General features: G+C 52.1%; 2 protein-coding genes across 2 annotated transcripts in view; one reads left to right on the top strand and one right to left on the bottom strand.

The window, feature by feature from the left end:
- Window positions 1-5,704, top strand: part of PAGR1 (PAXIP1 associated glutamate rich protein 1) — a 9,047-nt gene extending 3,343 nt beyond the window's left edge. Inside the window, 4 exon segments of the mRNA XM_082300111.1 lie at window positions 321-574; window positions 576-715; window positions 4,026-4,108; window positions 5,460-5,704. Coding sequence (XP_082156237.1) covers window positions 329-574; window positions 576-715; window positions 4,026-4,108; window positions 5,460-5,644 — 654 coding nt within the window. The 5' untranslated portion in view covers window positions 321-328 and the 3' untranslated portion in view covers window positions 5,645-5,704.
- HIRIP3 (HIRA interacting protein 3) overlaps window positions 5,678-12,802 on the bottom strand; it is a 7,977-nt gene continuing 852 nt past the window's right edge. Inside the window, exons 1-4 of the mRNA XM_082300110.1 lie at window positions 12,674-12,802; window positions 10,621-10,765; window positions 5,896-5,988; window positions 5,678-5,812 (exon numbers count right to left, since the gene is read on the bottom strand). The exon at window positions 12,674-12,802 is cut by the window's right edge and continues 852 nt beyond it. Of these exons, the coding sequence (XP_082156236.1) occupies window positions 5,697-5,812; window positions 5,896-5,988; window positions 10,621-10,765; window positions 12,674-12,802 (483 nt within the window). The 3' untranslated portion in view covers window positions 5,678-5,696. The remainder of the gene's footprint in view (window positions 5,813-5,895; window positions 5,989-10,620; window positions 10,766-12,673) is intronic.

Here is a 12,802-nt window from a genome sequence, read left to right as displayed (position 1 = left end):
TTCCCATTCTCTCTTTTTCCCCCTTCTTTTCCCCCTTCTTTTTTCCCCTTTCCCCACTCTTTCCCCCCCCCTTTTCCCCCATTTCCCCCCCTTCTTTCCCCCCCTTTTCCCCCATTTTCCCCCCTTCTTTTCCCCTTTCTTTTTTCCCCTTTCACTTCCCCCCCTTTTTCCCCTTTCTTTTTTCCCCTTTCCCCACTCTTTCCCCCTTTTCCCCCCTTTTCCCCCATTTTCCCCCCTTCTTTTTTCCCCTTTTCCCACTCTTTTCCCCCATTTTCCCTTCTTTTCCCCTTCTTCCCCCACCCCCCTCTCCCCCACCCCAGCCCCCACCATGTCCTCCCTCCTCCCCCGTCACCTCCACCCTCCACTCCCTCTCCGTTCCGACCGCTCCCCCGACCCCCAAACCCCTCCGGAGCCGCCTCCATCCCCGCTCGCCGACGCCCCTCAGCCCGACCCCGACCTCGACGCCTGGGCCATCCCTTGGAGCGACGAGGAGCTCGAGGGCTCGGAGCCGCCGGGGGGATGGACCCCGCGGCCGGACGAGATCCGCCGGCTCTACGAGGGCATCGCCCGGGCGGGGGCTGCTGCCGCTGCGGAGCCTCCCCCGGCCCCGCCGCCCGCCCAGCCCCGAGCAGCAGCGCGGCCCCGGCGGCAGCGAGCCCGAGCAGGACGGAGCGGGGCCGGCGGGGAGCCCGAGCGCCGAGCTGCGGCACGAGGAGTGAGTGTCGGGGGGTTTGGGGTGGGTTTGGGGGGTTTGGGATGGATTTGGGGGGGTTTGGGATGGATTTGGGGGGTTTGGATGGGGTTTGAGGGGTTTGGGATGGAGCGGGGCCGGCGGGGAGCCCGAGCGCCGAGCTGCGGCACGAGGAGTGAGTGTGGGGGGTTTGGGGTGGGTTTGGGGGGTTTGGGATGGATTTGGGGGGTTTGGGATGGAGCGGGGCCGGCGGGGAGCCCGAGCGCCGAGCTGCGGCACGAGGAGTGAGTGTCGGGGGGTTTGGGGTGGGTTTGGGGGGTTTGGGATGGATTTGGGGGGTTTGGGATGGATTTGGGGGGGTTTGGGATGGATTTGGGGGGTTTGGGATGGATTTGAGGGGGTTTGGATGGGGTTTGGGGGGTTTGGGATGGATTTGGGGGGGTTTGGGATGGAGCGGGGCCGGCGGGGAGCCCGAGCGCCGAGCTGCGGCACGAGGAGTGAGTGTGGGGGGGTTTGGGGTGGGTTTGGGGGGGTTTGGGATGGATTTGAGGGGGTTTGGATGGGTTTGGGGGGTTTGGGATGGAGAGGGGCCGGCGGGGAGCCCGAGTGCGGAGCTGCGGCACGAGGAGTGAGTGTCGGGGGGTTTGGGGTGGGTTTGGGGGGGTTTGGGATGGATTTTGGGGGGTTTGGGATGGATTTGGGGGTTTGGGGTGGATTTGAGGGGGTTTGGGATGGATTTGGGGGGTTTGGGATGGAGCGGGGCCGGCGGGGAGCCCGAGCGCCGAGCTGCGGCACGAGGAGTGAGTGTCGGGGGGTTTGGGGTGGGTTTGGGGAGTTTGGGGTGGATTTGAGGGGGTTTGGGATGGGTTTGGGGGGTTTGGGATGGATTTGGGGGGGTTTGGGATGGATTTGGAGGGGTTTTGGAGGGTTTGAGGGAGCGGGGCCAGCGGGGAGCCCGAGCGCGGAGCTGCGGCATGAGGAGTGAGTATGCGGGGGTTCCCATGGGATTTGGGGAGGTTTTGGGGGGGTTTGGGATGGGTTCTGATGGGATTTGGGGTGGGTTTGGGGGGTTTGGGATGGATTTTGGGGGGTTTGGGGTGGATTTGGGGGGTTTGGGGTGGGTTTGAGGGGTTTGGGATGGATTTGGGGGGTTTGGGACGGAGCGGGGCCGGCGGGGAGCCCGAGCGCCGAGCTGTGGCACGAGGAGTGAGTGTCGGGGGGTTTGGGGTGGATTTGGGGGGTTTGGGGTGGATTTGAGGGGGTTTGGGATGGATTTTGGGGGGTTTGGATGGGGTTTGAGGGGGTTTGGGATGGATTTGGGGGGTTTGGGATGGATTTGAGGGGGTTTGGATGGGGTTTGAGGGGTTTGGGATGGAGAGGGGCCAGCGGGGAGCCCGAGCGCCGAGCTGCGGCACGAGGAGTGAGCGTGGGGAGAGAGGATTTGGGGGGGTTTGGGATGGGTTCTGATGGGATTTGGGGTGATTTTGGGGAGGTTTGGGATAGATTTTGGGGGGTTTGGATGGGATTTGGGGGGTTTGGATGGGGTTTGGGGGGTTTGGGATGGAGCGGGGCCGGCGGGGAGCCCGAGCGCCGAGCTGCGGCACGAGGAGTGAGTGTCGGAGGGTTTGGGGTAGATTTGGGGAGGTTTTGGGGGGTTTGGGATGGGTTCTGATGGGATTTGGGGTGGGTTTGGGGAGGTTTGGGATGGATTTGGGGGGTTTGGGATGGATTTGGGGGGTTTAGAGGGAGCGGGGCCGGCGGGGAGCCCGAGCGCCGAGCTGCGGCACGAGGAGTGAGTGTCGGAGGGTTTGGGGTGGATTTGGGGGGGTTTGGATGGGGTTTGAGGGGGTTTGGGATGGATTTGGGGGGGTTTGGGATGGATTTGGGGGGTTTGGGATGGGATTTGGGGGGTTTGGGATGGATTTGAGGGGTTTGGGATGGATTTGAGGGGTTTGGGATGGGATTTGGGGGGGTTTGGGATGGATTTGGGGGGCTTAGGATGGATTTGGGGGGTTTGGGATGGATTTGAGGGGTTTGGGATGGGATTTGGGGAGGTTTGGGATGGATTTGGGGGGTTTGGGATGGATTTGGGGGGTTTGGGATGGATTTGAGGGGTTTGGGATGGGATTTGGGGAGGTTTGGGATGGATTTGGGGGGTTTAGAGGGAGCGGGGCCGGCGGGGAGCCCGAGCGCGGAGCTGCGGCACGAGGAGTGAGTGTGGGGAGAGAGGATTTGGGGGGGTTTGGGATGGGTTCTGATGGGATTTGGGGTGATTTTGGGGAGGTTGGGGATAGATTTTGGGGGGTTTGGATGGGGTTTGAGGGGGTTTGGGATGGATTTGGGGGGTTTGGGATGGAGCGGGGCCGGCGGGGAGCCCGAGCGCGGAGCTGCGGCACGAGGAGTGAGTGTCGGGGGGTTTGGGGGGCATTTGGGGGGGTTTGAGGAGGTTTTGGAATGGATTTGGGAAGGTTTGGGGGATTTGGGGCAAATTTGGGGGATTTGGGGCAAATTTGGGGGATTTGAAGCAATTTTGCGCCAATTTTTGGGGTGGATTTAAGGGAATTTTGGGGGCATTTGAGGGAATTGCAGCTCAGTTTTTCAGTGGTTTCGAGGGAATTTTGGGCCAATTTTTGGGGAGATTTTAAGGAATTTTGCACCAATATTTTTGGGGTGGATTTGAGGGAATTTTGCACCAGTATTTTTGGGGTGGATTTGAGGGAATTTGGGGCCAATTTTTGGGGTGGATTTGAGGGAATTTTGGGTCAATTTTTGGAATTGATTTGAGGGAATTTGGGGCCAATTTTTGGGGTGGATTTGAGGGAATTTTGGGCCAATTTTTGGAATTGATTTGAGGGAATTTCAGGACAATTTTTGGGGTGCATTTAAGGGAATTTCAGCTCAATTTTTGGGGTGGATTTGAGAGAATTTTGGGGGCATTTGAGGGAATTTTGGGCCAATTTTTGGGGTGGATTTGAGGGAATTTCAGCTCCATTTTTGGCGTGGATTTAAGGGAATTTTGGGCCAATTTTTGGGTGGATTTGAGGGAATTTGGGGCAAATTTTTGGGGTGGATTTGAGGGAATTTTGGGTCAATTTTTGGGATGGATTTAAGGAAACTTTGAGGTGGATTTAAGGGAATTTTAGGGTGGATTTGAGGGAATTTCAGCTCAATTTTTGGGGTGGATTTAAGGGAATTTCAGCTCAATTTTTGGCGTGGATTTAAGGGAATTTTGGGCCAATTTTTGGGTGGATTTGAGGGAATTTTGGGCTGAATCCCGCTGGAATTTTAACCCTTCCCAAACCTCCCATTTTTATTTATTTTTTTCCACCCCCAGACCTCCTCCCCCTACGGAATTCGACTTCGACGACGACCCCCTCCCCCCCAACCCCTCCCTCATCGACCGGCGCCGCACCCCAGGTACCCCCCAAAAAAACCCCCCAAAAATCCCCCCAAAAAAACCCCAAAAAATAAAAAAAAACCCCAGAAAACCTCAAAACCCCCCCAAAAAAACCCACCAAAAATTTTTTAAAAATCCCCCCCAAAAAATCCCAAAAAACACCCCCAAAAAAGCACCAAAACCACCCGAAAAATTAAAAAAAATACCCGAAAAAATCCCAACCCCCCCCCGAAAAATACCCCAAAACATTAAAAAGAAAAATCCCCCAAAAAACCTCAAAAAACCCCCCAAAAATTAAAAAAATCCTAGCCCCCAAAAAATGCTTCAAAAATCAAAAAAACTCTCAAAAAAATCCCAAAAAATTCCCCAAAAAATAAAAAAACCCAAAAAATCCTCTCCAAAAATCCCCTCAAAAAATCCCCAAAAAATCCCCCCAAAACTAAAAAAAAATTCCAAACAACCCTCAAAAAATCCGAAAAAAAATCCCAAAAAAATCCCAAAAAAAATCCCTCAAAAAACCCCAAAAATATCCCAAGGAACCCCTCAAAAATTGAAAAAAAATTCCCCCCAAAAAATCCTAAAAAATCCTAAAAAATCGCAAAAAACACCTCAAAAAAGCCCAACAAAATCCCAAAAACCCCAAAAAATTTCCCAAAAAAAAAAAAAACCCAAACCAATAAAGTCCAAAAAAGTCCTCAAAAAATCCTCAAAAAACCTCAAAAAATCCCCAAAAAATCCTCAAAAAACCCTCAAAAAATCCCCAAAAAACCTCCAAAAAAATCCCAAAAAATCTCTTTAAAAATCCCAATAAAATCCAAAAAAATCCTCAAAAAATCCCAGAAAAAACCCCAAACAATATCAAAAAACCCTCAAAAAAATCCCAAAAAACTCCCAAAAAACCTCCAAAAAATCCCAAAAAACCTCCAAAAAATCCCCAAAAAGCCCCTCAAAAATGCTCAAAAAATCCCCAAAAAATCCTCCAAAAATCCCAATAAAATCCCAAAAAATCCTCAAAAAACCCTCGAAAAATCCCGAAAAAACTCCAAAAAATCCTCCAAAAACTCTCAAAAAATCCCCAAAAATCTCCAAAAAAAAATCCCAAAAAAACTCTTAAAAAATCCAAAAAAACCCCAATAAAATCCAAAGAAAACCCCAAAAAATCACCAAAAAACCCCAAAAAATCACCAAAAAACCCTCCAAAAAACCCCCAAAAAACCCTCCAAACACCACAACAAACCTCCAAAAAATCCCCAAAAAAATCTAAAAAAAACCCCTTAAAAATCCCAATAAAACTCCAAAAAAATCCCAAAAAAATCCCAATAAAACCCCCAAAAAATCTCTTTAAAAACTTCCCCTCCCTCCTTCTCCCAGGCCCTCCCAACCGCGGCCAGAAGCGCGAGGCTCGCCTGGACAAAGTCCTGTCCGACATGAAACGCCACAAGAAGCTGGAAGAGCAAATCCTCCGCACGGGCCAGGACCTTTTCCCCCCCGAAAACGGCGACTCCCCCACCCCAAAACGCCCCCCGGGCTTCTTCCTCCGCCAGCGCAAGTACTGACACCCGGCAAATCCCAAAAAACGCCGCTTTTATCCCCAAAAAAAACCCCCCCTCACTCGCTGTCCGAGCTGACGACGCCGCGCAGCCGCGACCAATCCGGAGGCGGTGGGAGAGGGGATTTCGGGGGGTTTTGGGGTGAATTCTCTGAGTTTTGGCGGCGGGATCGGGCTGTAAGGGAAAGGGGAGAGGTTAAAATGGGGGGAAAAAGGGAAAAATGGGGAGTTTGGGGGGTTTTTTGAGGGGCTTTTTACCCGGTAGGATGTTGGAGGCGTCGAGGGCGGCGAGTTCGGCTCGTTCCTCGCGGCGGCGGCGGAGGCGGCGGCAGCGGGCCAGGGAGGGGGGGCCTGGGGGGGAAAAGGTCCCAAAAGGGTCCCAAAGTGGTCCCAGAACGGTCCCAAAACGGTCCCGAAACGGTCCCAAAGTGGTGTCAGAAATGGTCCCGAAACGGTCACGAAATGGTGCCAGAATGGTCACGAAATGGTGCCAGAAATGGTCTCAAAATGGTCCCGAAACGGTCCCAGAATGGTCACGAAATGGTCCCAAAATGGTCTCAAAATGGTCCTGAAATCATCCCAAAATGGTCCTGAAACAGTCCCGAAGTGGTGTCAAAAATGGTCCCAAAATGGTCTCAAAATGGTCCTGAAACGGTCCCAAAGTGGTGTCAGAAATGGTCCCAGAATGGTCACGAAATGGTGCCAGAAATGGTCCCAAAATGGTCACAAAATGGTCCTGAAATCATCCCAAAATGGTCCTGAAACAGTCCCGAAGTGGTGTCAGAAATGGTCCCAAAATGGTCCCAGAATGGTCACGAAATGGTGCCAGAAATGGTCCCAAAATGGTCTCAAAATGGTCCCGAAACGGTCCCAAAGTGGTGTCAGAAATGGTCCCAAAATGGTCCCAGAATGGTCACGAAATGGTCCCAGAAATGGTTCCAAAATGGTCTCAAAACGGTCCTGAAATCATCCCAAAATGGTCCCGAAATGGTCCCAGAATGGTCCAGAAACGTCCCCAAAATGGTCCTGAAATGGTCCCAGAATGGTCCCCAAACGGTCCCAAAATGGTCCCGAAGTGGTGCCAGAAATGGTCTCAAAATGGTCCCGAAACGGTCCCAGAATGGTCCCGAAACGGTCCCGAAATGGACCTGAAATGGTCCCAAAATGGTCCCGAAATGGTTCCGAAACGGTCCCAAAATGGTCCCAAAATGGACCCAGAGTGGTCCCGAAAAGGTCAAGAAACAGTCCCAGAATGGTCCCGAAATGGTCTCAAAACGGTCCCAAAATGGTCCCGAAATTGTCCCAAAATGGTCCCGAAATGGACCCAGAATGGTCCAGAAACGGTCCCAAAATGGTCCTGAAATGGTCCCAGAACGTTCCCAAAACGGTCCCAAAACAGTCCCAAAATGGACCTGAAATGGTCCCAAAATGGACCTGAAACGGTCCCAAAATGGTCCCAGAGTGGTCCAAAACCAGTTCCAGAATGGTCCCAGAATGGTTCCGAAATGGTCCCAAAACAGTCCCGAAATGATCCCAAAAGGGCCCCGAAATCATCCCTGAATGGTCCCAAAATGGTCCCAAAACGGTCCCAGAATGGTCCCAAAATGTTCCCAAAATGGTCTCAGAACGATCCCAAAACGGTCCCGAAATGGTTCCGAAATGGACCCAGAGTGGTCCCGAAAAGGTCAAAAAACGGTCCCGAAATGGTCTCAAAATGGTCCCGAAACGGTCCCAGAATGGTCCCAAAACGGTCCTGAAATGGTCCCAAAATGGTCCCAAAACGGTCCCGAAATAGTCCCGAAATGGACCTGAAATGGTCCCAGAATTGTCCCAAAATGGTCCCGAAAAGGTCCTGAAATGGTCCGAGAATGTTCCCAAAGTGGTCCCAAAACAGTCCCGAAATGATCCCAAAAGGGTCCCAAAATGGTCCCTGAATGTTCCCAAAACGGTCCCAGAATGGTCCCAAAATGTTCCCAAAATGGTCTCAGAACGGTCCCGAAAAGGTCCCGAAACAGCCCCAAAACGGTCCCAAAACGGTCCCGAAATCGTCCCTGAATGGCCCCAAAACGGTCCCGAAAAAGCCCCAAAACGGTCCCAAAATGGTCCCAAAATGGTCCCAGAATGGCCCCAAAATGGTCCCAAAATGGTCCCGAAATGGTCCCAAAATTGTCCCAGAATGGCCCCAAAATGGTCCCGAAAGGGTCCCAAAATTGTCCCAGAATGGCCCCAAAATGGTCCCGAAATGGTCCCAAAATTGTCCCAGAATGGCCCCAAAATGGTCCCAAAATGGTCCCAGAATGGCCCCAAAATGGTCCCGAAATGGTCCCAAAATTGTCCCAGAATGGACCCAGAATGGTCCAGAAACGGTCCCAAAATGGTCCCAAACTGGACCCAGAGTGGTCCCGAAAAGGTCAAGAAACAGTCCCAGAATGGTCCCGAAATGGTCTCAAAATGGTTCCAAAATGGTTCCAGAATGGTCACGAAACGGTCCCGAAATTGTCCCAGAATGGTCCCAAAATGGTCCCGAAATTGTCCCAAAATGGACCCAGAATGGTCCAGAAACGGTCCCAAAATGGTCCCAGAACGTTCCCAAAACGGTCCCAAAACAGTCCCAAAATGGACCTGAAATGGTCCCAAAATGGTCCCAGAGTGGTCCAAAACCAGTTCCAGAATGGTCCCAGAATGGTTCCGAAATGGTCCCAAAACAGTCCCGAAATGATCCCAAAAGGGCCCCGAAATCATCCCTGAATGGTCCCAAAACGGTCCCAGAATGGTCCCAAAATGTTCCCAAAATGGTCTCAGAATGATCCCAAAACGGTCCCAAAATGGTCCCAAAAAGGTCAAAAAACGGTCCTGAAATGGTCTCAAAACGGTCCCAAAATGGTCCCAAAATGGACCCAGAGTGGTCCCAAAAAGGTCAAAAAACGGTCCCGAAATGGTCTCAAAATGGTCCCGAAACGGTCCCAGAATGGTCCCAAAACGGTCCTGAAATGGTCCCAAAATGGTCCCAAAACGGTCCCGAAATAGTCCCGAAATGGACCTGAAATGGTCCCAAAATGGTCCCGAAAAGGTCCTGAAATGGTCCGAGAATGTTCCCAAAGTGGTCCCAAAACAGTCCCGAAATGATCCCAAAAGGGTCCCAAAATGGTCCCTGAATGGTCCCAAAATGTTCCCAAAATGGTCTCAGAACGGTCCCGAAACAGCCCCAAAACGGTCCCAAAATTGTCCCAGAATGGCCCCAAAATGGTCCCGAAATGGTCCCAAAATTGTCCCAGAATGGCCCCAAAATGGTCCCAAAATGGTCCCAGAATGGTCCCAAAATGGTCCCAAAATGGTCCCAGAATGGTCCCAGAATGGCCCCAAAATGGTCCCAAAATGGTCCCAGAATGGCCCCAAAATGGTCCCAAAATTGTCCCAGAATGGCCCCAAAATGGTCCCAAAATGGTCCCAGAATGGCCCCAAAATGGTCCCGAAAGGGTCCCAAAATTGTCCCAGAATGGCCCCAAAATGGTCCCGAAATGGTCCCAAAATTGTCCCAAAATGGTCCCGAAATGGTCCCAAAATTGTCCCAGAATGGCCCCAAAATGGTCCCAAAATGGTCCCAGAATGGCCCCAAAATGGTCCCGAAATGGTCCCAAAATTGTCCCAGAATGGCCCCAAAATGGTCCCAAAATTGTCCCAGAATGGCCCCAAAATGGTCCCAAAATTGTCCCAGAATGGCCCCAAAATGGTCCCGAAATCGCCCCTGAATGTTCTCAAAATGGTCCCAAAATGGCCCCAAATGGCCCCAAAATGCTGCTAAAATCCGTAGGGGTGAGGTCAGGGAGAGGGCGGAGGTGAAAAAATGGGGGTTTGGGGGCAAAAACTGGGGGAAAAAACTGAGTTTTGGGGGTGGAAAATGAGGAAAAAAATGGAGTTTTTAAGGGTGGGAAAAACCGGAATTTTCGGGGTGAAAAATGGGGAAAAATGGAGTTTTGGGGGTGAAAAAACCGGAATTTTTGGGGATGGGAATGGGGGGAAAAAACGGAGTTTTGGGGGCGGAAAAATGAGGGGGAAAATGGGGGGAAAAATGAATTTTTGGGGGTGGAAAATATGCAGTTTTGGGGGTGGGAAACGGGGCAAAAAATGGGGTTTTGGGGGTGAAAAATGGGGGAAAAAACGGAGGTTTGGGGATGGGAAATGGGGGAAAAAAATGAAGTTTTGGAGGTAGAAAAAAATGAAGGTTTTGGGGTGGAGAATGAAGGAAAAAAATGGAGTTTTGGGGGTGGAAAATGGGGGAAAAGACGGAGTTTTGGGGGTGGAAAAAACGGGAGGTTTTGGGGTGGGAAAATGGGGGAAAAACCAAAGTTTTGGAGATGGGAAATGAGGGGAAAAAATGGAGTTTTGGGAGTGGAAAAACCCGGAGTTTTGGGGTAAAAAATGGGGGAAACAACGGAGTTTCGGGGTGGAAAAAATGGGGTGGGAATGGGGGAATGGCAGCAAAATGCCCAAAAATCCCAACATGATCCCAAAAAATCCCAAAAAATGGATCCCCGAGCACCAAAACCGATTCCCGGATGCCCAAAATATCGCCCCAAAATTATTCCAAAAACCCCCAAATCCCTCGCGGCTCCCCCAGACCCCAAATCTCTTTTCAAGCCCCCCAAAAAATTTCCTCTCCGGAATCCCAAATTCCCCATCCCAGCCCCAAAATTCACCTTCAAATCTCCCCCAAAACCCCTCAAATTCACGCAGCACCCCAACCCCCCCAAAACCTCCTCGAAATCCCCTCAAAAACCCCCCAAAAACCCCAAAACTCCCCCCAAAAATCCCCAAACCCCCTCAGCTACCATCGACTCCCAGCGCCCCCCGAGCGCCTCAAATCCCCCCGAAACCTCCCCAAACCCCCTCGAATCGCTTCCAAACCCCCCAAATCCCCTCAGAATTTGCCAAAAAAACCCAAAATAACCCCAAAAAAACCCCCCAAAACAAACCCCGCGTTACCATCGAGCCCCAAATCGCGCAGGGCCCCCCGGAGCGCCTCCAAGGCCTCGCGGCGGTTCCGGCACTTCCCGAGCAGCCGCTTGTAGTTAGGGCGCCCCCCAGCGGCCCGGAGGTATCGCTTCAGCCGCGCCACCGCCGGCGGGTCCTGAGGGGGCGGGGCTTGATGGGAAAGGGGCGGGGCTTGATGGAAGGGGCGGGGCTTGATGGAAGGGGCGGGGGTTGAGGGGAAGGGGCGGGGGTTGAGGGGAAGGGGTGGGGCTCGATGGGGAGGGGAGGGGGCGGGGCTTGATGGGAAGGGGCGGGGATTGATGGCAAAGGGGCGGGGGTTGAGGGGAAAGGGGCGGGGATTGAGGGGAAGGGGCGGGGCTTGATGGAAGGGGCGGGGATTGAGGGGAAGGGGCGGGGCTTGAGGGAAAGGGGCGGGGCTTGTTGGGGAAGGGGCGGGGATTGATGGGAAGGGGCGGGGCTTGAGGGGAAGGGGTGGGGCTTGAGGGGAAATGGGTGGGGATTGAGGGGAAGTGGGCGGGGCTTGAGGGGAAGGGGCGGGGCTTGTTGGGGAAGGGGTGGGGATTGAGGGGAAGGGGCAGGGCTTAAGGAGAAGGGGCGGGGATTGAGGGGAAAGGGGCGGGGCTTGATGGGAAGGGGCGGGGATTGAGGGGAAGGGGCAGGGCTTAAGGAGAAGGGGCGGGGATTATGGAGAAGGGGCGGGGCTTGAGGGAAGGGGGCGGGGCCCAAATCCATCCAAAACCCCCCCCAAATCCTCCCAAAATCCGCGTAAATTTTGCCCAAATCCCCCCAAAATTCACCCAAATCCATGAATCTCCCCCAAAATTCCACCCAAATCCACCCAAAATCCCCCCAAAATCCGCGTAAATTCCACCCAAAATCCGTGTAAATTCGGCTCAAATCCACCCAAAATCTGCAAATCTCCCCCAAAATTCCACCCAAATCCCCCCAAAATCCACGCGAATTCCGCCCAAATCCACCCAAAATCCACGAATTCCCAAAAAATTCCACCCAAATCCCCCCAAAATTCCACCCAAAACCCCCCAAAATCCATGAATCTCCCCCAAAATTCCCCAAAAATCCATGAATCTCCCCCAAAATTCCCCAAAAATCCATGAATCTCCCCCAAAATTCCCCAAAAATCCATGAATCTCCCCAAAATTCCACCCAAATCCCCCCAAAATCCACACGAATTCCGCCCAAATCCATCCAAAATCCACGAATCTCCCCAAAATTCTGCCCAAATCCTCTGAAATCCACCTAAAAATCTCCAAATCCCTCTAAAATTCCATCAAAATTCCCTCAAGTCCCTCCAAAATTCCACCCAAATCCCCCCAAATTCCTCCAAAACCCCAAAAATTCCCCAAAAATCGCCTCAAAATCCCCGAAATTCCCAAAAAATCCCTCAAAAATCCCCCAAATCCCTCAAAAAAATCCCTGAAATTCCCTCAAAATCCCCGAAATTCCCCAAAAATCCCTGAAATTCCCCAAAAGTCCCCGAAATTCCCTCAAAAATCCCCAAAATTCCCCCCAAATCCCCAAAATTCCCTCAAAATCCCCTCCAAAATCCCCCAAATTTTCTCCAAAATCCCCAAAATTCCCTCAAAATTGCCCAAAATCCCCCCAAAAATTCCTGAAATTCCCCCAAAATCCCCAAAATTCCCCCAAAATCCCCCAAATTCCCTCAAAATTCCCCAAAATTCTCCCTAAAATCCCCCAAAATTCCTCTAAAATCTCCCAAATTCCCTCAAACATCCCCCCAAATCCCCAAAATTCCCTCAAAATCCCCAAAATTCCCCAATAATCCCCAAAATTCCCTCAAAAATCCCCAAAATTCTCCCAATAATCCCCCAAAATTCTCCCAAAAACTCCTCAAAAATCCCCAAAATTCCCTCAAAATCACCCAAAAATCCCCAAAATTCCCCAATAATCCCCAAAAATCTCCCAAATTCCCTCAAAATCCCCCCAAAAATCCCCCAAAAATCCCCAAAATCCCCAAAAAATCCCCAAAATCCCCCAAAATTCCCCAAAACCCCCCAAAACTCACCTTCCCCGGCCTCCACCGCTCTTCCTCCTCCTCCTTCCTCCTCCTCTTCCTCCCGGCCTCTTCCTCCTTTTCCCGGCCCCTTTTCCGCCCTTTTTCCACCCATTTCGCCAGCGGCAAATCCTCCGAATC

This window comes from Coloeus monedula, assembly GCF_965178545.1.
Source record: "Coloeus monedula genome assembly, chromosome: 37".
Lineage (NCBI taxonomy): Eukaryota > Metazoa > Chordata > Aves > Passeriformes > Corvidae > Coloeus > Coloeus monedula.
Note: the sequence above shows the minus strand (reverse complement) of the source record. Positions and strands in the feature narration are given on the sequence as shown.